The sequence below is a fragment of the Eublepharis macularius genome, chromosome 12 (genome assembly GCF_028583425.1).
Source record: "Eublepharis macularius isolate TG4126 chromosome 12, MPM_Emac_v1.0, whole genome shotgun sequence".
NCBI lineage: Eukaryota > Metazoa > Chordata > Lepidosauria > Squamata > Eublepharidae > Eublepharis > Eublepharis macularius.
In genome coordinates this window covers 47,021,752-47,044,367 of record NC_072801.1, presented here as the reverse complement: position 1 = coordinate 47,044,367, position 22,616 = coordinate 47,021,752, and the positions used below count along the sequence as shown (strand labels likewise).

The 22,616-nt window shown below is 44.6% G+C and overlaps 1 protein-coding gene across 1 annotated transcript; it reads right to left on the bottom strand.

The window, feature by feature from the left end:
• Nucleotides 1-103: 103 nt before the first annotated feature.
• Nucleotides 104-15,436, bottom strand: IRF3 (interferon regulatory factor 3). The gene is given in 11 exon segments (XM_054992443.1): nt 104-1,029; nt 5,379-5,497; nt 7,684-7,966; nt 7,968-8,053; nt 8,820-8,936; nt 9,702-9,818; nt 11,128-11,182; nt 11,327-11,409; nt 11,527-11,701; nt 14,410-14,637; nt 15,345-15,436. Coding segments are annotated over 10 exon segments (1,383 nt in total). The 5' UTR covers nt 14,575-14,637; nt 15,345-15,436; the 3' UTR covers nt 104-846.
• Between the last annotated feature and the right edge of the window lie 7,180 nt (nt 15,437-22,616).

Here is a 22,616-nt window from a genome sequence, read left to right as displayed (position 1 = left end):
GCCTACAGGCTCACAGTCTAGAACTGATCAACACCAGTTTGAAGAGGATGGGGAAAGGAAGAGGGAAAGAACCAAAAGAAAATACAAATAAATGACTTCTGAGTCACAAATCTAACGAGTTTACTGAAGAAAATACAGCACAGAACAAGCAGGTTTTGTTAAAGCTTCTCAAAAGAGGAAAGCAAAAGGGGGGGGGGGAATCCAAGAACTGAACAGCAGTCAGTGCGGAGAAAATGGTAAACTGAACCAGAATGGCAAACTCAGCAGGGAAAAATCGAAGCAGAGAACCAGAAGGCAGCAACATAACAAAGAGCCTTAAATGTAAGAAATATAGATTTCTATTTTGGGGGAAAACCCAGCAATATTAACGACTGAAATAAACAAGAGCCGAGATTCTGGGAGATAGATTTCAAAAATAGCCTAATCAAGGTATCACCTAAACAAAGTTCTATACCTTCTCCCTGCCATGAACACACCCTGAATGTAAAACAATACAAGTCGCTGCAAAAAAAAAAATTACTAACAGTGTACATGGAATAGCTGGAGGTGGTTTTTGTAGACAATGGTACATTTGGTTTTGCTTGTTATAGGCTTCAGACAAGATTGTAGTAAGTATTCTTAATCTGGAAAGTGAAAAGTAAATTTACGTAGGGTTGGTCTGAGTCACTCTGCTGAATAAAATCAGGTGCCCCACTAGAGGAATGACTAAGGACAAGTATCACATTAAGGGGGGGGGGGCTGCAGCTCAGCTGGCCCTCCCTAAAGGCAAGGGTGGTGTCATTCCGTCATAGGAGCAGATGGCCTTGTTCCAAGGAGGAGGACTGAGTATGACCAAAGTAGCTGTGGCTAGCAGGGCTGGCTGGTAAACTGCGTATCCATCCTCTCCTCCCAGTCTTTCAGTCGCTCCAACAAGGGAGGAGAGTCCTGTAGTGAGTCCGATATCCTCAGGTCTGGTTCAGCACAATTTAATGATGATGCCCCACTGGCCTTGCTCAGTTCGTGGAGCATTTCAAAAACTTTTGGGATGACCTGCAGAGGGAAACAAAATGGGAAGAACTGAATATAAACTGATTTTTAATTCTTAGTATTGCATAGCCATGTCCTGGAGAGAGATGCTCCAAGTGTGCATCCACTGTGATGCTCAGTCCGTATCTCTCCCACAGGGAGGAAAGGTGGGGGGGGGGGGAGTCTTCCATGGTAGCAACAGCAGTCTGCAGCAAAAATGAGTGTTGCTGTGAAGAATTGTTTGTGATACAAGTTTTCATAGACTGGAAAGCACTTTATGAGATGAATGTAGTATCTTCAGATGCACGATATCTTCTACTGGCAGATCACCTGTGCAAATATCACGTGATGGTGGAAACCACGATTTGTCAAAAGGGAGGAGGGGTTTAAAAGGCTGTAGATTGGAGAGCAAGTCTGTCATTTCCACGGACAGCCAAAATAATGTACAATAGAAATACAAGAACGGCAGGCATTTTTAGGCGAAGAGAGAAGGCAGCAGATACACTTTTTAGGAAAGGTGGAGTATAAATATTTTAATAAAAATGAAATTAAAAAACAACCCATTGGATGTGACCAGTGGTCCATCTTGTCCGGCAGCCTGTCTCACATACTGGCCAACCAGCTTCTCCGGAGAGCCACCAAACAGGGCATAGAAGTCTTCCCAAGATGCACCCCAGCACTAGCATTCCGATTTGCTGCCTCGGGCTGTAGAAATTTCCTTTAGTCACCATGACCAGCAACCACTGAAGGACCTCTCCTGCATGAATCTGTCTTGACCCCCCTTTTAAGGATATCGATGGTAGTGGCCGCCACTGCATCCACTGGCAGTGGAAAAGCTATCAGTGTTTTGATTCTGCATAGAGGTAACAGGCCTACTGCTCCCTGCTGCATCTCTCAACCTTTCTAGTCCCCACCCCCCCCACCCCGCCCTGCACCTTGGTATACAAAAAATTCTTGAGACCTGCATAGCTGCCAACAGAGGATATTCTACATCTGATAGTTAACTCTTAAATCGATGAAAACTTAATGCTACAATAAATCTGTTTTGGTACCTTAAGACCTTTAGTGTTCAGAGTTTGTATATAGTCATAGGCTGTCACAAAATTACAAAGACCTCATTAGATAAGATAAAATTAGGTAAAATACAACTATATACAATACAGATTTACCAAAATTCCATTAAAACAGACATTGATTAAAACCGTCAATAAGTTAACTGCGAGTTTAATGCCCTTTTTCCTTTGCTGCAATAGACCTTCATAGCAGCAAAAGCAAAATGAAACTCAGTATGAAACGTACATGTCAACATCAGAAAGCAAAAATGAGATTTTCTCTGCATATGTCTATAATCTTAGACCAGATAAAAATCCCGCCAGAAATTTTGATCTGGGGTCAGAATATAAAGGACAAAAGGAGGATAAAATGAGGTAAATCCTCTAGTGTATGAGACCCACAGATTACAGACCCTTTGGGCTATAAGAGTTTGAGAGTAACATCCAGACAATACTGCTGAGGGCATGGACTGATCACAATAGGGTGAAGGGTGCTTTAAGATTATAATTAGAGATTTTAGCAAGATAAGGTGAGTGGACGTGTTCAAATTTAATAAATTTGAACCATGGTGGTGCTTTTGAATTTAGAATTTGAGAGCGATTGATCAATGCATTGGAGTTAAAAATCTAATCCCTAAATTGGGGATAAGTAGCCAGAGACCCTATAAGATCATCAAGAACAGAGTACCTTAAGAATATTTCATTAAGGTAAACAGAACGCTGCGAGTTATTGGCCATCAAAAAACTGAAGGATATTTGACTAAGTGAAACTTGTCTAGGATTTTTAATAATATTAATATTTGATTTATATACCGCCTTTCAGGACAAATAAACACTCACTTAGAGCAGTTTACAAAGTATGTTGTTGTGATCCCCACAACAAACACCCTATGAGGTGAGTGGGGCTGAGAGAGCCCCTAGAAGCTGTGACTGACCCAAGGTCACCCAGCTGGCTTCAAGTGGAGGAGTGGGAAATCAAACCTAGTTCTCCAGATTAGTGTCCCGCTGCTTTTAACCACTACACCAAACCTAGTTCGCTCTCTTCTTATTCTTTACCCAATATTTTATAATGGCCAGATGTGCTCAGGCTCTAAGCGAGGGGAGACCTGATTCTGCTCTCATCAAAGCAGCTAGAGACCCCCCCCCCCACCCCAGGGAGGGCTTAAGACCCGGTTCTGGATTACTTCTATACTAGACAGGTTTCCCTCCATCCCCAAATTTCAGCTCTGTAGAGGAGACAAGGAATGACCTTGCTCTGAAATAATTTCAGAACTGGATCAATAAGACGCCTGCCCTTTAAGTAATAAAAACTCAAGATAGACTCTACCATTCTTAGTGCTGAAGATTTTACTGTTTCCAAATGAGTGTTCCAGTTTAAGGTCTCTCTAAAAGTAACACCAAGATATTTAAAAGAACTGCATTGACTGATGGGGTTACCAAGAATGTTCCAGGAGGACAGTTTTGCCCTTTCCCTAAAGACCATTATTTTAGTCTTTTCAAAGTTGATATTATGAGCTTCCTCCTTGCAATAATGCCCAAGTTGATGTAGTAATCTACGCAGACCAATTTTGGTCTGGAAGATTAAAACCACATCGTAAGACCTTTAGTGGGAATTAATTTAGAAGCAAAGGTCAGAGTTCCATGAAAGCTTTGACCTTTGTACACTGAAAAGAGATTCCTTGCTGACAGACATTTTTCTGTGGCTATTTACTAACATATCATACACAAGCGATAGTCTCTGTCCCATTCCAAATAGGTAGCTGTCTTAGTTTGGTGCAACACAGCGAGTCTTGTGGCATCGGCAAAACCAACGGATTTCTTGTGGGTTTATCCAGACTGGTTAAACTACTGGAGGGAAGTAAGGGACTGATAGAGTAGTCAAGTTACAGCAGAAATACGTGTGAAGAGGAGAGAAAGGAGGGTTGTCTCGGAAACATTTTGAGCGGATTGTCAAAGGCAAATGGGTAAGATTGAATGTGGGACAGCAGCAGCTGCGCTTCAGTGCAAGTGGATATGGAGAAGATCTAAAGGGGGGGTTGGGGGGGAGTCCTGGAAATAAGGCTACTGGCCTCATAGGATTGTGGAAATGGGGCCTGTGAATTTCTGGCCTAAGAGAAAACATCTGCAAATCTGTTGCTCTTATTAGAGTTGGCAGTTGCATCCTCTGTTACTGTCTCAGACCCCTGCAGCAGCAGAAGAGTTGGTTCCCCCCCCCCCGCCTGCCTGAATGAAAGCTATTTCGCAATGATTCTGCCACTTACATGTTTTGTACAAGGCCTAACAACTGACTAGTACTATAGGAATTTTAAGCAGCAATACATGTTGTGTTACTATGAGTTTTTTGATTCCGTAGCTGGTGAATGTTGAGCATTGTTGGTACTGACTGCCATTTCAACAGGAACAACCATGTTTTGAACTCTCCATGTTCTGCTGCTAGTCTACATTCAGACTTTAAGACATCCAAGTTAAGCAGCAGCATTCAAAACAAGAAACAGAAAACCTCTGCCTGTTTGATTTGGCCACTGTTGGGAGTAGAATCCAAGTAACTGCAGGGCTTTTCTGTCTCTCTAAGCTGCATAAAACCATTGCTCATGGAGGAATCTGAAATGCGTTTTATCCTGGGTTCATGTGTGTCTAGTCATTATGATTTTGTAAAATACATAGAAGGGTCAGGGATTTGCTTCCTGAAAGGTAATTTTTACCTCTACAGAAAGATGTAAATATCACAGCCACTATGCCTACCACTGAAGCATTCTAGATAACACTCAGAGGAATAGCTACGGCTGGTGTCACATCAGTCGGGGTTAGTCTCTCCATGCCAACTGCAGCAGAAGCTGCATTTGTTACCTCTGTACTTGGTACCTCTTCATTCCACCTGAGAAAATAACGGTGGCGTAGATGTTTATCAGTTCCCCAAGCGTACATACATGCTCTTCCACACCAAGTTAGAATGAAACCAAAGACCATTTCCAGTGACCGCAGGGATGCTTGTATCTTTCTTTCTCCATTGGTGCCTTATCTGTCAGAACCCTAATTATACCAAGAAGAATGCTCTGAAAATCTGGCCCACCGTTTTAGCACTATATCCACAAGAGTATAGTAAATGGTCTGATATGTGAGAAAGATGAGCATGAATGGAACAAGGCCATCCTCAACAGAAATTTGTTCTCCAGTTTGTTTTCCTTCAGATCATTCCCCCTGCAACTAAGTTATTAATCTGCACTTGAGTCTGCACTCAGAGATCTGTCCTTACAAGTCAGAAAAGTAGAAGCATATGGGAGGGGGGTATTGTGGCAAGGGGATAAACCTGAGGTTACATACCTGTACCAGGATGAGTTTTTTCTTCCAAAGACAGCTGGAGTCAGGCCACTCCTCCCCAAAGCATAACCACAGGGTGTAGTCAGGGGAGCCCCTGCTTCCTTCCAGGTATCCAATCAATTCTGGAGTAGGAGAGAAAAACAGCTTTTTCTCTGCACCCTATTGTTCCACCATGCTTGTTGCACTTACATTGGCGGCTGGGTAAAGATAACTTTCTGCAAAAAATGAGTGGCTTCTCTTTACTAATGTAGTAATTAACCCCCACCCCGAAGCATAATGCAAAAGCATTATGGAGAATTCCTGTTTTGTTAGAAGCCATGCCAGATTCTGTAACTGACAGCACAGATACCTCTAAAGGAGCAAAAGCAATCAAAAGTGTTCCTCTTACCAGGCTTGCTATCAGGCCATGGCTTTCTTTGGCTGCTCAGAGGTGTGGCAAATGCTTAGTGGCTCAGTTGTAGAGGATCTACTTTGCATGCAGAAGATCTCAGGTTCAATCACTGGCATCTCCAGTTAAAAGGATAGATGTGAAAGATCCTGGATAGACACTGCAAATCTGAGTACGCGATACTGACTCTGATGGACCAAAGTCTTGATTCAGTATAAGGCAGCACCATGTGCAATTTTATGAGTTTTAAGCAGGGATTTTTTTCTGGGAAGAGAGGTAGTGGAACTCAGTGGTGGAACTCAGGACCGCACAATGACATCACTTTGGGTCAGCTGGAACAAGGGCAGTTTTTAAAAGTTTAAATCGCCCTTTGCGAAAATGGTCACATGGCCGGTGGCCCCGCCCCCTGATCAGACAGAGGGGAGTTGAGATTGCCCTCCGCACAATCCCAACTCCCCTCTGTCTGGAGATCAGGGGGCGGGGCCACCGGCATTGTGACCATTTTCAACAGGTGCCGGAACTCCATTCCACCGCATTCTAGCTGAAAAAAAGCCCTGGTTTTAAGTGAACCAAATGTATAATATCAAAGACCCAAATTCTCATCTTTAAGCTATGGAGATTCTGGAGAGTGTGTCAGGTGCCCAGTGTGTTTGAGTGTCCAAGGAGGGTCAGAAGCCTGAAACTCTCCAAAACTGCCTTCCCCCTCAGCACCCAAGAACCAAGTGAGCTGAATGCCCTCGAGACAGGTGACCTTTCCTTCTTCCTCATCACTTGGCAAGGTAAGAGATCAGGAAGAACTCCTGATTTCCAGTAACAATCTTCTTCTCCTTTGCATGAAGTGGGAATAGAAATGTCCCATTCTAGTCCTCTTCTAATGCCAACGTTGGATTTGATCCCCAGGCTATTATGATTTAAAACTCTTCCATGCCACCTTTCCACCGAACTCAAGAGTCCCAAACGCAGTGCACTTACATTGTTTAAAATATAAATATGTATCAAACATTTAAAACAAACAGGTAAAACACATACAAACAGGGAGGAGGGCCAATGAGAGTGAGTGAGGGAACGCCAAATGAAACAACGAAGTCTTCACCCACTGGTGGAAGACAACAAAAGAGCGAGACAAACTAATCTCCGTGGGAGGGAGATCCATGTTTCGGTGCCATGACCAAGAAGGCCCTTTCTTGGTTGCCACCCAAAGGTTCCACTGGGTGAGGGTCTTTGTATGCTATCCTGCAAGAGTAGATTATTGGTGCTGGGTTTGGATAAGGACAGGAGGAATAAGCTTAGAAACATGGCCCAAGTTTTAATACATTTGAGCTGTACCTCCAAAAGGCATATTTAGATATCTCTACTGCTTTTCTTCCCAATGGGTACCTGCATGAACGCATGAAGCTGCATTATACAGAATCGGACCACTGGTCCGTCAAGGTCAGTCTTGCCTATGCAGAATAGCAGTGCCTCTCCAAGGTCTTGGGAAGAGGTCTTTCCTACTACCTACTACCTGATCTTTTTTAACTGGAGATGTCAAGAGGTTTAAACCTGAGACCTTCTGCCTGCAATCAGAAGCTCTACCACAGAGCCACAGCCCCTACCCAAAGCATCTTACAATATCACTGTTCCGCTTCCCATTTTATCTGCACAATCAACACTTTATCAGTTAAGTTAGGCTGAGAGTGACCAGTCCAAAGTCACCCGGTGAGCTTCCATGGCCGAGTGGGGATTTGAACCTGAGTCTCCCAGATCCTAGTCTGACACTCTAACCCGCGTACCACACTGGCAACTCCTACGTGTATACTTCACTTTCTCTGCAGTGGTGCCAGAAGGGAATAAAATTCAAGACAAAAAAATGACCACAAATGGCAAGAGCAAGAAAAAGATTACTGCAGCCACTGGAGATTAAAAGCGATACCGTTGTACCTTGCACAAACTGCTGCAGGCTATAAAGGCAGCTGAATTGTTTCTTCGGGAGCCCTCCACAACGTGTCTGATCAGTGGGTGTCTCAGACTGGCTCCAGAAAACATGGCAAGAACCCAGCCGGCTGCCACACAGCAACGGACCCTCAATACGGAGCAGCACTCCAGGAGCCACGCCTCTCAGAAGGCGGCTTGTGTACGCTGCTTGCCGCTGGTCGTTCAAGATAGCAGTATCGGGCAATACCACAGCAGCCAAATCCGGATAAGGGACAGGGCATCCGGGGGGGCACAAAGCACAAGCCCTTCACGTTGCTGAAGGTGTCGTTGAAGACTAAGCGACCTCGATAATAGACCCGCACTTCAAAATCTGTTTCTGAAGAATAGAAGGGACATGGGTTTTGGGGGGATGGGGGAGGTGAAAATCCCTCTGCTATCTCGCATCATTACTTGCAGAGGTATCCTTCATTAATCCACCACAAGATAATGCTATTCATACCTTGACTTGTTCAATCACTGGAAACACTGCTTTGGAAACAAAGGGCTGCAAACTGGCATTCTGTCACTAGCTCATTCTGTTTCCCCATGCTCAGTTAAAAGAGAGTGAAATAATTCAATGTCATTTTCCTCTAAGAGTCCCAATTACCCTTTTATATTGCCCACAAGACTGCCTTGATCTTTTTTAAAAAGGAAAATTTGGGGGGGGGGGGGGAATGGCTGCTGCTCAGTTCCTGATGAAATCCTAGCTAGGGTGAACAAGGCAGTGAGCAGCAGAGGGTCTATTTATCCCATTCTTTTGCTGAGGAGCTCAGAGCGGCGCACATGGTTTCACCATTCTCATTTTAAGCTGAGTGTGTGTGGCTGACCCAAAGTTACCCAGTTAGCATCCATGGCAGAGCAAGGATTTGAACTCAGATCTCCCATATCCTAGTCCAACACCCTACCCCCTACACTGGCTTCCAGAGGATAAAGGGAGAAGAAAGAGGGTGCATTACAAAATTATCAACAAGTCCTATGTTGAAGGTTAGGGTTAGAGATAGATCCTTGGCCCGAGCTGAAACCACCATCTTGGAGGGAAACGAGTTCGTGTTAGGTGCAATCTCAGTTTGGGCCACAAGAGGGCCTGCATTCAAAAAGCTTACCTAACACATTGGTTACCATCATCTGCTCCAATGGTATCATTGAGGCTGTTGGTGGGGCCTGATCCAAACCAGATGGAGGCAGGTTTACACAGGAAGCTGCATTTTCTGCTCCTGGCACTGAACAAAGAACATAAAAAAGACAAAATACTTGTGAACCAACCTACACAGATCCACAGGGCTGGAGAACAATGTCTGGTCCGTTTCACAGAGGTGTAAAGGGATGTTATTTATCTCCACACTGTGAAAACCTTCCACTAGGTATTTTTTCTCCAGGCCTGTTGGAGCTGGCTTGATCAAAACAGAAGTGGTGCCTCCACCATGGTATCTGACCTCTTTTTCCCCTTTTTTGCTAATGATTGCCGGGTGGGGGAGTGGGGGGGGCGTGGAAGAAAAGCCAAAGGAAAAAACATTCATAGGGGGTCGGGTATAAAATAGCTGCCACTTAGAACTTAAGTCCTGGTTAGATAGCAGAGTTGCCAATCTCCAGATGGGGCCTGGAAACTTCCCAGAATTACAACAAATTTCTAGACTACAGCGATCAGTCCCCTAGGAGAAATTGGCTACTCTGTTGCATTATTCCCTGCTGGTTCCACCTCTCTCCAGGCTCTACCCAAAATCTCTACAAGTTTCCCGACCCAGAGTTGGCAACTCTGCTAGGAAGTGATATGGCAAGATGCAGGGGATGGGAAGGGAAAGGGGAGCCAGAGAGAACGAACAAAAAAAACTGTAAATACTGTAGGCCCAGGCTAAAGGCCTGAAATGCCCGGGCCTGAAATGCCACCACTTACGCTGGTGGGGGGAAAGGGTGGCAGAATGATTAAATGCAACGCCTATTTGATCACGAGCGAGGTTTGATATATCCTCCAGATCCCGAAATCCTACCAAACTCATTCGCTTCCAAGGCTGGTTCCAACGGTATCATTGGGACTGTTGGTGAGACCAGATCCAAACCAGATGGGGACAGGCCTACACAGTAAGCTGGGTTTTCTGCTCCTGGCACTGAATAGGGAACATCGTGGAACAAAGAAAGACAACAGAACACTTGAGAACCAACATATAGAGAACTCTGGAATGAGAATCTTGGGCACTCCAAAGTGCCTCAAGGGACAGATGGTGGCAGGATTCCTGGATCCCTTGGAAGGGCACGGAATAAAGCGGAGCTGGCGTGCACAACTCATCTTGCCAGCACTTTGGAAAGAAAGTAGATTCTATGAGATGAACAGAAATCACGCACTTGCACATTATGAAAGGGTTTCACGTGCACTGGATAGCCTCTGCCAAGGAGCACACTTTCTCTTCCGCTAGCATTTCCTTTTATGCAAGATGAATGATTTTCAGTGAGCCCGTGCACAAATGCAAATGCTAGTGCAAGAGGCAGCACACTCCGTGGGAAAGACTAGCGCGCACGTAGCCCATTTGTAGGATCCAAGCCAGAATTTCCAGAGGTCAATACTTACTGCTCTCTTTACCCCCAACTAGTTTTCCCAAAGAGTATGAGTTTCTTGTGATACCTCATGCACAGAATCTGCTACAAGGAACAGAACATATCTAAGCCAGACTTCTAGATCACACTATCCCCAAAATTCTGGATAAGTAGTAATTCAATATATTAGTTAAATCCAGTTTAAAATGCCACCCAGAACACTAATTTCCCTATAAGCTCCATTCCAATGCTCTATTACAGACTTTAAAAGGAAAGCTTTCAGGCTGCATACCAATCGATGATAGTCTAGCAATCTCCAGTTTCAATTTCTAGGCTTCTCTTAAGCTCACATATTTTTAACACTACAGAGATCTGTTGAAAATGTATAATCAACATCCATACTGCAAGGGCTGCAAAGTTTGCAGGGGAAGGGCAAAGCTACGTGCCCCAACCATCTTCAAACCCAGGGCCGTTTTCACACTACTAACCTGCTTCCGTAACGTTGCAAAACGTTGCACAAAAACCGCGGAAGATAGCATCTTCTCGCGAGAGTTTTGTGCAACGTCGCACAAAACTCTCGCAATGTTGTACAAAACTCTCGCGAGAAGACGCTATCTTCCGCGTTTTTTGCACGACGTTTCACAACGTTACAGAAGCAGGTTAGTAGTGTGAAAACGGCCCTGGTTTCCTCAGTCAATATTCTAACCATTACTCATACTCTCTTTAACAACTACTGATCCTAGTCTGACACACTAACCACTACACCATTACCATTCAGAGTATAAATCTTGGAGCTGATATACAAAAGTCTTCTTGTCCACCTCTTCAGGTTCCTAATTTCTCCAGCATCCTATCCAACCTTGTACTGGACCCTGTATCACTCACCTTCTTTGGAACTGGAGAGAACCAGGGTCTTCAGTACATTCTCCAGTGAGTCATCCTGAAGAAAAGGATGGAGAAGACTCAAAAGTCCTCCTTGGCTTAGTCCTCATTCTCTCCCCTGCTTCCATTGATTCCCTCCCCTTTGAGCTACTCTTTCATCTTTTTTGTTTGTATTTCACCATTCCCTGGTTGGCAAACTGACCTGGCAAGAAGGTGGACTGTCTCCACATTTCCCCAGGTTTTCAAGCACATCCCCAGACATTGCTTGCACGTGGTCACCTGGAACTGTAAGAGAAAATAATATATAAATAAATGATGCTTTCAGTCTGGAAGGAGGATTTCCTCCTCCTTCCAGACTCCCATCAGAAACTTTCTCCAGGCATCTGGTCAGTCTGTTCCTACCATCAGGTTGTTGAATTTCAAACACTTTGTGGGGGTCTTCAGAATCTGTGCTATTATCAGCTATTAGATTGATCTCTGGCTTTCGGTTCAGGGCACTGCGGAAGTTTCTTTTCCATTCTGAAGGTGTCCGGGTATCAGACCTTGGATTGTAGCGGCCACTAGCAATGGCCCAAGCCTAGAAGAAGAAGAGGTACTTCTGTCAAGTCCGCCAACAAATTCATGGAGATTAAGTCCATCAATGGCTATTAGCCATGATGCTAAATGAAGCCTCCATGTTCAGAGGCAGTAACCCTATGAACACTCATTTCTGAGAACCACAGTAAGAAAACTCTGCCCTCCACAATCTGGTTGTAGATCTTTCTGGGGGCATCTGGTTGGCCACTATGTGAAAGAGGATACTAGATCAGATGGAGCATTAGTCTAATCCAGCTCTTAAATTCTGCCCGCTCCTTTTCAGCAGGAGCCAACTGGAAGCCTTTGGAATCTCCAGTACAGGGCATGAAAATGATGGCCTTGTCCAATTGTTTGTTTCCAGCATCAAATACTGAAATATCCGGCCTCCGAGCATGGAGGTTTTGTTTAACTATCATGATAATTGTTGATAGACCTGTTCTTCATGAATTTGGGTGTTCAGTTTTCTTTTCAAAAAGTCTTCTAAACCAGCAGTTGTTACATTCCATAAATTCACAGCAACTGGTTTGGAATGGCTTCAACTAATCTTTCAGCTTGCTGTCCTAACCAAACTGCAGGAGTATATTTCTGTTCCATAAACCAGGATTTAAAACCGACACTAAACTGCAATAGATGGATTATAATAACTACCCTGTAAAGCGGGGATCCCCAATGTGGCACCCATGGTCACCAGAGTACCTACCAAGTGTTTTTAGAAAGTGAGTGGAGCCAGGTGGGACTCTTGCCCAGCAGGGCTGATTGGCTGTGTAGATTAAAATAACATTGTATTGGTAGCAGCTGCCACCACCCTGTTTGTTTTATTCTTTCTCTCACTCCCCTTTTCTAATATATATATTTTAAACTACCCCTTTTCTTCCCTGGCTTCCTCTATGTGTGGCTCCACCTCCCATGGTGGTCCTTTCGTAGTTATGCCCACCACCATCTATCAGAATTCCAAAGGTGTCCACAGGCTCAGAAAGGTTCAGACCCAGTGATATAACATCTTAATTAGCATTCTCGTTTATTCTAAGATTAATGGGAAAAAACCCAGGGACATCAGAAAACTCCAAACTCTATTATTGATCTCATATCCTAGAGCATGTCGCCATTTTTTCACATATTCTTGACCTAAATCCCATACACATGTACACAACATGTTATACAGTACAAACAGAGAACTTTTACCATTTGACACATTGGTAGCTTCAAAGGGGGGGGGGTCAATTCCCTTCCCAGCTCTCTGTTAAAAATTCTTGCAACCAAGAGATAATTAATCTGTAAATACTGAAATCTCAGCGAACCACCATTGCTCCGTAGAAACACAGAACTGTATTCTACTTTTTAAACATCTTTTATTAAATCACAAGCAATCAGCTCCCACATTTTCTCACTTAGAGCAATGCAGCTTTCATTACTGGCATTTCTCTCCAGCTAGATTGGCAGTTTGGTGTGGTAGTTAAGAGAGCAGGACTCTAATCTGGAGAACCGGGTTTGATTCCCCACTCCTCCACTTGTAGCCAGCAGTGTGACCTTGGGTCAGTCACAGCTTCTAGGAGCTCTCTCAGCCCCACCAAACTCACAGGGTGATTGTTGTTGTGGGGATAAGGATAACATACTTTATAACCTGCTCTGAGTAGGTGTTAAGTCATCCTGAAGCATGGTATATAAATCAAATGTTGTTATTATTTATAGGGAGGCATTAGTAGTCACTGTTGGAATTGTAATGAATAAAACACTGATTTCGTACATTAACTCTGCAATCCTAAGAACGCTTTCCTGGGAGTAAGCCTCATTGAATAACATGGGAGTCGGTACTGAGTAGACCTGCTTTGGATTGCTCTCATAATGTAGAATTGCATTAGAACAATTAAATACTGGCAAATGCTCTCAAAGGGAATTGGATATAATAGGAGGAGAGTTTTATGGATACCAAGGACCACCAAAATGATAAATGACTTCTAGATCAAATAAAGCCTGAATTCTTCCTAGAAGTTAAAATGACTAAACTGAGGCAATCATACTTTGGTCACATCTCGAGAAGACAAGACTCACTGGAAAAAACAATAATGCTAGGAAAAGTTGAAGGCGCCAGAAAACGAGGAAGACCCCGCATGAAATGGACTGAGTCAATAAAGAAAGTCTCTGCCTTCAATTTGCAAGATCTGAGTGTTAATGATATGATGTTTTGGAGGTCATTAATTCCCAGTGTTGCCATAAGTCAGAAACAACTTTATGGCAGATTAAGATACGGATAAGACTGACTCAGTAGGGCAAGAAGTTTTATCCAATGGAACAAACAATGTGAAAGTTTAGGCATTTGTTGCTTTGCTGATATAACAGCACAGAATTGTATCATATTAGAGAGTAACACATGATATATGGCATACTTAGTACTGTGGGAACCAACTTTTAAAAGATCTTTATTTTTTTCTCACTTATTGTGTACATATTTTGATTTAATTACAGTGATTGTACTTTTTTTTTAAAGGTTGGGTATCCCTATTATAAGGTATTACTGTGGTCAGTGGGTAGAGCAACATATTAAATATGTTATTAAATAAGTCTTGCTTTACAGATTTGAACACGTTATCGCTTGTTGGTTTTTTAACACCAGTTATAAAGTGAAAGATCACCAGCGGTAAACAAATTATTTTTATGTGGTTCCTAAAAGAGTAAGGCCACATCTGTGCTCCATGCAGGGAATTGTTTTACCTCAAATAGCTGAAAATCCTCTGGGATGGTGCTGTGCCGGGACCCATGCTTCCAAGGTACTCGGAACTGGGTCCGTTCCGGGTTCAGCCATGACACTCCTGGAAATTGCTGGGCATTCAGCTGCTCCAGCAGCCAAGGCACAATTAGGGGCCTCTGAGTACCCATGGGAGATCGTAGATGTAGGGCCTGGCTGGGAGGGCAAGGAATCGGCTCTCACAGTGGAACTTGCTGGGGAGAGAGAAGGCATGAAATAATCTGGGTGTGCCTGTGTTTAGATAAATACCAGCGAAGGCACGGCACACACCCTTTTCGGATCCTTTTCATTCACAGGACTTTGTCCCCCTTTGCAAAACGTATTCACGCCTTGCCACCCGTCATCCTTCAAATCGCACTACATTATAAACGTAGCTGCCCATTTCACAGCTGCTTGCTGGCTAACTGAGATTCGGGAGACAAACATTTGTCCTAGAGGCATTCCATTCAGGCAGGGGGATTCAGGGTTGGCCACGGCAGGCCCCGTGTCCAAAGCCAGCTAGCTGATCGCTCGGGGAATTCCAAGGAGCTGTGGAAAGGGTTGAGAAATGAGGGTTGCCAATGTCCAGGTGGGGCCTGGAGGTCTCCTGGAATTACAAACCACAGGCCAGAGATCAGTTCCCATGGGGGAAATGGCCACGAAGATCAGTTCTCATGGGGGGAAAGGATGCTTTGGAGAGTGGACTCTATGACATCATACCATGCTGAGGTACCTCCTTTCCACGAACTTAACCCCCCAAATCTCCATGAATTTCCAAGCACAGAATTGGCCGCCCTCCTCTTCCTGGGGTGGGAGGATGCAGATTTGGAAGGGCTGCGTCTATCTTCTTCCCTCCTCCCTGCAGGACTCTTTTCTTGGGAGAGGGGAGGTTCGTCCCTGCACATCCAGAGGCAAGACCTACCTGACAAGGGAATCTTTGTGACAAATTCCTCCTCGCCACGGCGCCGCAAAACAGGCCTCCCTTCGGATCACATGATCCGAAACAGTTGGTTTCGTTTTCCTGACTTGCGAGCGTTCAGTGCTGCCGGTTCTGCGATTTGAACTGTCCTTTTCTTCTTCCTCCCGCGGTTCCCTTGGCAGAGGGAAATTCTGCTACAAGGCAGGAAAGGGGGCCGTTTCTCTAAAAAACCAGCCCGCGCAGAGAAGCGGAGCACCGTTTATTAGCACGGAGCACATTTTTGCAAAATAGTAAGCGCTGGAGTTCTGCAGAGCGGGCTGGATGTAAAGCAAAGCGAAAGGGAAGCACAGCACGTTGTTCAGCCTCAGGGAAAAACCACTGCTGTCCTGTTGGACTAGGATCTGGGAGACCCAGGTTCGAATCCTCACTCTGCCATAGAAGCTCACTGAGGGCGACCTCAAGCCAGCCACACATTCTCGGGCTAACCCAGCTCACGGTTGTTGTGAGGATAAAATGGAACAAAATTGTACCCTGCTTTGGGTCCCCATTGGAGACAAAAGCGGAGCATAAATGTATAATATAAAGGCATAAATAAGAGGGAGCAGAGGAAGTGTCGTGCAGAATTAATTAATCTGAGATGTTCTTTGTGCCTGGAATAGATGGCTTAATGTAATTAAGTCTGTGTAACGTTTCCTGTGCTCTCTCTGAAGGCTGTGCCATCACGTCTCTAATTATTATTTTCTTCCCCCATCCATCCCCTTTAACATCTAGGAGATCTAGGGGAACTCCAAAACTTGCTCACTAATGTGTGGTGCTTTTGAAAGGCACTCTTCAAAGCTTTGCTTTTGTGTTAAGCAGAGACACAGCAGTGTAGGTTGCCCTATGGGAAGACAGCTGCATTTCATGTCTCTGCAGTTCACTTTTGTCGAAAATAAACAGGAGTGGCCACCTTAAAGGCTGACCCTGAAGTAAAGCCCATTTTTTTAAATGTTCTGATCCCCGAACAGTTATGCTGGAATAAAATCTTGTTAATCTTGAAGGGGCCCTTTGCAGTTGTTGTGTCCATCTGCATACTAGGACCCCAGCAACTGCGCATAGGTCTTACCAATAAGTGCAGTATTTGTGTGGTCTGAACAGAGGTGACACATAGATTTTGCATATGCGTACCACATCCTGGTTAAGACACAGCAGGTTTGTTTGTTTGCTTATATGTTTTTTAGATTCTGCTTTTCTCCCTGAATCTCCAGGCGGATTGCACAGTGCAAGACTATATGACTGATCGCTGCAACTTTCAGTAAACTATACAGTAGGGTATGGACTACAGAAATTTGAAAACAGACATAATTCCGAATACAGAGGTGAAACATTGCTGAACAAAACACAAGTAATTTGACTTGACATAATTAAAAATGTAGAAACTACCCCGTAGGAACAGATCTACATTAGCAGACAGAACTCAGTAGTATAGTCAACAGACCCTGTACCTTTGCCAAAGAATCTTAGCCGAAAACACAATGAAAACTGAATAATTCAGTTTTGTATAGGCTGCAGAAAGCCGAGTGGGAGCTCTCTTGACATCTTCAGGCAGCCATTCCACAAGGGGAGAGGCACCACAGAGATTGTGCATGTATGGGCAGCAGCCAATTTTGCAGGGGGGGGGGTGGTATCTGCAGAAGGCCAGTTTTAGATGAGGGAAGCTGCCATGGTGGAACATAGGGAGAGAATAGTCCTGCATACCAAGGTCATGAAGGGCTTCATAAGTGAAAGCCGAAAACCTGAATTGAGCCAGGCAACTGATGTCTGGATCACCATCTCCTCTTCCAAAGAGTCACTCTAGTATCCATTTGTGGAATTTTCTAAGTGTGTTGCTTCAAGTGTCTTAAAGAGAGAACCCATGGAGGGATAAAGAAACTTCTTTTTCTGTTTCTAGGAGATAACAGCAGAGGGCGCTAATGCCCAATATTTGTTGGTAGCTTTTATCATTTGTTTGCTTGATTACAAAACACACACACATAAGTTGGATCCAGTACTCAACCGACCAGAGAATTTTGAAAAAATTTTCAACCCAGGCTCTTTTCCAAACAGATGTGACTCCAAGCACCCGTGTTTTCCTTACCCCAAAAAAATTCTTACAGAAAGATGGATTTTAGGCCACCTCTTCTAAAGTGGCACTGGATCTCGGAGATTCCCCCTGCGTTCCAGAGCTATGGGGGAAGGGCACATGGATCTCATTACAAATAAGATCTCTGCTGCACTTCCCTTGTTAAGGAAGGAAACAGAAGCACAAGACACTCTTTGTAATGTATGAAGTGGCTCATGTCTAGACTCTTTGCTTTCTTTCCCTGAGAGGAGTATTGATACAGAAGGGTTGGGCTGGATTAATCACCAACCACACACAGTATTCTCCAGAGTAAATCCCAAACCAGATTTATGAGAAATTGTATGGGACCCATTCTTCAGTCCCCATTGTTGCAGAAGAGAGAGATCAGTTTTCAGATAAAGCAAGGGTACCTTTGTATGTGATTGTGTCAGTGTAAGCATGGGGAAAGAAAACTGGCTATAGCTGAGTGAAAGGAGTGGCCCTCCAAACTGCATTAGGCTCCAAGGCACAATCTTCCATTCAGCATTGTGGCATTGGGACCCAAATAATCTCCTACCTTCCTGTAACTAGAGTATGTTCCGCAATGCAGACATCACAATGGCTGCCAGGTAGGTTGCTCTTTCTTCCAGCTGGAAATGCCCCTCTCCCAGTGTGGTGGCGGCGGCTAGAGTGTTGGGCTAGGATTCAGGAAGGCCAGGCTGAAATCTCCACCTTGCCATAGAAGATTACTGGGTGATCTTGGACCAGTCATTCTCTTTCATCCCCACCTTGCCATAGAAGATTACTGGGTGATCTTGGACCAGTCATTCTCTTTCATCCTAACTGCTATAGCATAGTGGTTAAGTGGTTGGGATGTGAACACTGTTTTGTAAGCTGCTTTGAATAATTGTTTGGGAGAAAAGTGAGGTATATGTATTTATATAAAGAAACATCTTCCACCCAGAATAAGGAGGTAGGACTTCTTAGAGTCTGGCTGGGAGGAGGGGTTGAAGGATTAGAATGAAGGTGCATAGGCCCATTTATGAGACTGATAATATAAGACAAAAAATACAGAGTTATAACCTTTTCCTTTGTTCTTTCTTGTTTATTTCTCCAGGACTCACTTTCGTAGATTGCAAGATCTCCAGTAGAGAGATGGAAACATTTTTCTGTTCAGTTCTCAGTTCCCATATTGATTTAGCCAAACAAGACACTTTTCCCATTGTTTGGACCAACTAGTATTTAAAATGCAATATTCTTACACAGCTTTAATGTTTATTAACTTTATTTTCTTCACTGGTTTTTCTCCGTAGTTGAGACTCAAAGTGGCCTACATCATTTCCCTCTCTTCCATTTTACTGTCACAACTCTGTACAGTAGGTGAAGCTGAGTGTGGGTGAGTGGCTCATGGTTATCTGGGTAAGCTTCCATGGCAGAGTGGGGACTGAGGTCTCCCATATCCTAGTTCAACACTGTGACCACTAAAGTGGCAATGGATCACACCCTTCTAAATCTAGTCTTCAATGGATTTAGAAGGGCATTATCTCTCCTTAGGACAGGTTGGTAGCCATGTTGGTCTGCTGAAAAACAGCAGGAGTTGTCTAGCGGCGCCTCTGGGACCAACAAAATTATCAGGGCATAAGCTTTTGTGAGTCAGAGCCCCTTTCTTCAGATACCTTCATCCTGCTGTTCTTCTTGGACTGCACTAAAAGAGCAGCATTCTTAACCTGGCCATCCCACACCTGTCTTGCCCTACTGGGAGAACTTATACACTTGGGAGCAAGCAGGGGCCCCAGATGGCCTCACTGAAGGAAACTTCCGAACATTGGGGGGGGGGGCTCCCAGAATAGTCAATCTGGAACCTTTCAAATACCAGTGCTTGGCATATCGTAATGTTCAAGGGAAATGTACTTGTGAGCATGTGTAGACAGCCTTTCCGTCACACCACTAATGCAGAGGAAACCACATGCAACCGTAGTATTTCTGGGAAATAAAAGTAGTGATGGATAGATTTATATAGTGCACCTAGGTTACTGTCCTAATAGTCCCTGGCTACATAGAAATTAAACGTGGCTTCCACTGCGAAAGAAAGAAAAGAATCCTCAGTCTCCAGGGTGAAGAGTGATGGAAATTAGAAATCACTGCAAAAACTCGGCAGAATTAGACTGCAGAATTTCTCTGTAATATTTTGGAATTACTATGCCTTCAAAATTAAGCGTTTTTTTTTTTGCACATTCCCTCATTGTTTGCTGGAATAGAATTTAGCAGGTATTTTTAAAAATTAAGACAATGGTTGATCTGTTGGCAAGTGTGGTTAGGAAGAAGACAGCAGAGAAGGGCATCTGGTGTATGAGACTGTAATCTATTGGTTAAGCGTTTTGGAAACTCCATGTTCTCACCTCTTTCCAACCCAATCCAGTGAATGTTATCCAACTCTGAAACAACTATTTAGTCTGTCCCTGTTCAGATGGCATGATTTACCAGGGAGAAGGGCTGAATGCGGGCAGTTAGAACTGGGGTGGGTGGGGGGTGGGAGTGGTTATTTGGAGAAGTAGGCACTTGGCCAACAAAAGAAAGGTGCATTTTTTGGAAAATCTTTGGAAAACAGGAGCTTTACTTATTTGGGAATAAGCCACATTGCACAGTGAGACATACTTCCAAATAAACATTCATATGACTGGGTTTCAGCTAGGACTGCTAACCACCAGGTGGGGAAGTGCAAATACATATCAACGCAATTTAAAGTGCATATATACAGGAAGAAGGTAGTCTATCGGATAAACAGTAGATATATTCATATATTACAACAAATTTTTCTGGTGGTGAGAGAGCGCAAACAGATGGAAAGAAAGCATTCCGCCTATGCGTGGAAACTGTCCATATGTCCAAGGATGGAGGTAGGACGTGTCCAAAGACACCTAGCCGATGGGCTTTAGCTTGCTATTCCCAATTCCCGTTTCGGTTTTTCTTCTTCTTGGGCTAGACTCTATGGATGTCCACAAGCATCTCTCTCCACTCCACACACCATTGCAATTGCAGGAACACCGATAGTTACAACTAGCCCAAGAAGAAGAAAAACCGAAACGGGAATTGGGAATAGCAAGCTGAAGCCCGTCGGCTAGGTGTCTTTGGACACGTCCTACCTCCATCCTTGGACATATAGACAGTTTCCACGCATAGGCGGAATGCTTTCTTTCCATCTGTTTGCGCTCTCTCACCACCAGAAAAATTTGTTGTAATATATGAATATATCTACTGTTTATCCGATAGACTACCTTCTTCCTGTATATATGCACTTTAAATTGCGTTGATATGTATTTGCACTTCTGCACTATTGCACTTTGAACAATATAATAATACATATTAGCATTGATTGCTTGATCGTTTGTGACCCTGGTTTCTGTATTTTTGAGTTGTCCGCGTACCCAGGGGGTTCCCTTTGTTGTTTTGCAAACCACCAGGTGGGGCCTGAAGATCTCCCAGAATTACAACAAATCTCCAGACTACAGTGACCAGTTCCCCTGGAGAAAATGGCTGCTTTGAAAAGTGGACTTTATGGCATTATAACCTGTGGAGCTCCAGCCCCTCCCTGAACCCTGCACTCCCAAAGCTCTACCCCGCCCCAACCTCCAGGTATTTTCTAACTCTGAGCTGACAACCATAGTTGCAGCCCTCTGCACACTTATACGAGCCTCACAGAACAAAGCAGGACTTGCTCCTGAGTAAATACAACACAAGCATTGTAAAGTTGGGTTCCACACCTGAAAGTCACCCCTGTTGAACTGGAAGTTCTGTATTCAAGAGATCCAGAGGGGCCCTTTGGCATTACAGACACAGCATTGGGTGGTTAGGGACACCTCTTGCTCCTTCAAATGGCAAAATTTCAATAGATGTAGCGCTTCTCTATTGTTTCTGTGCTGGTGGGCAAATTTCTACATCTGGTGGACTCCAGTCTATCATACAACCTTAGAAAGACATAGGAGCCCTAGGTTCCCTCCCCCCATTTCCCCACCTGCAGCTTGTTTTGTACTTTTTTGGGCAGAGGACATGATGGTGTTAAAGATGGAAACCACAAATCCAGTGCCCATATATGTACATTATATCAAGCCCAATGGTACCCAAGTGGCTTACATGGTTTCCTCCTCAATTTATCCTCACAACAGTCCTGCGGGGCAGGTTAGCTTGACTGGCCAAGTGAGCTTCTGCGGCTGAGCCGGGGAGGGGGGCGGGGCGGGATTCAGACCCAGGTCTCCCAGATCCTAAACTGATACCCTGACCAGTACGTGATGGCTGCCCTCGAGGAGTCTGGCGTTCAAATCCCCACTCAGACTTTATTTCATTCGTATCCTGCTTTTCTCCCCAGTGGAGACTCAAAGCGGCGTACATCAGTCCTCTCTCCTCCATTTTACCCCTTAGCAGATCTCGACCATCTAGGGTTGCCAGCTCTAGGATGGGAAGTTCCTGGAGATTTGGTGGAGGAAGAACCTTAGGAGGGTAGGGTTTAGGAAAGAAATTTAGGAAGGGACTTTAGCGGGGTATAAATGCCCTAAAGTCCACCCTTCCAAAGCAGCCATTTTCTCCAGAGGAACTGATCTCTATAGCCGGGAGATCAGTTGCTATTTAGGGAGATGTCCAGGCCCCACGAGGAGGTGGGCAGCCCTTCTTACAGGGCTGTTGTGAGGGTAAATGGAGGCGCGAGAGAACCATTCGAGTCACGCAGAGCTTCCCGGGGGCGGGGGGAGGGAGGGCGGAATTAAATTGAGAGTGAGAGAGTCATAATCCAACAATTTTTCAAACCCAACCCCACCCCCATTTCAATCCGCCGAACTCCAGTTTCCCCTCACGCTTTTAAAAGGAGCCGTCAGCAAGCAGGAAAGCAGAAGCAACATCTTTGCGCCTCTCTCCCTTCTCCTTGTATCGGAGGTAGAAAGCGTGGTTATTTTCAACAGAAGGCCGGGCTGTTTTTTTTTTTAAACCTGGGATTTCTAAGCGATTCCGCCTTCTTCCACGCACATGGAGGATCCCTAAGGAGCCGTGATGGGGAACCCGAAGTCTTGCAGTAAGACTACGGAGACGCGAACCCCGTTGGGGGAAGACAGAGCGCGCCCCCACCCGCCAGCCTCTTCTTCCTACTGCGCGCGCACCTACCCCCTTGGCCGTTGCTGCGGGGCACGCACGCGACTGGGCCCCGCCCT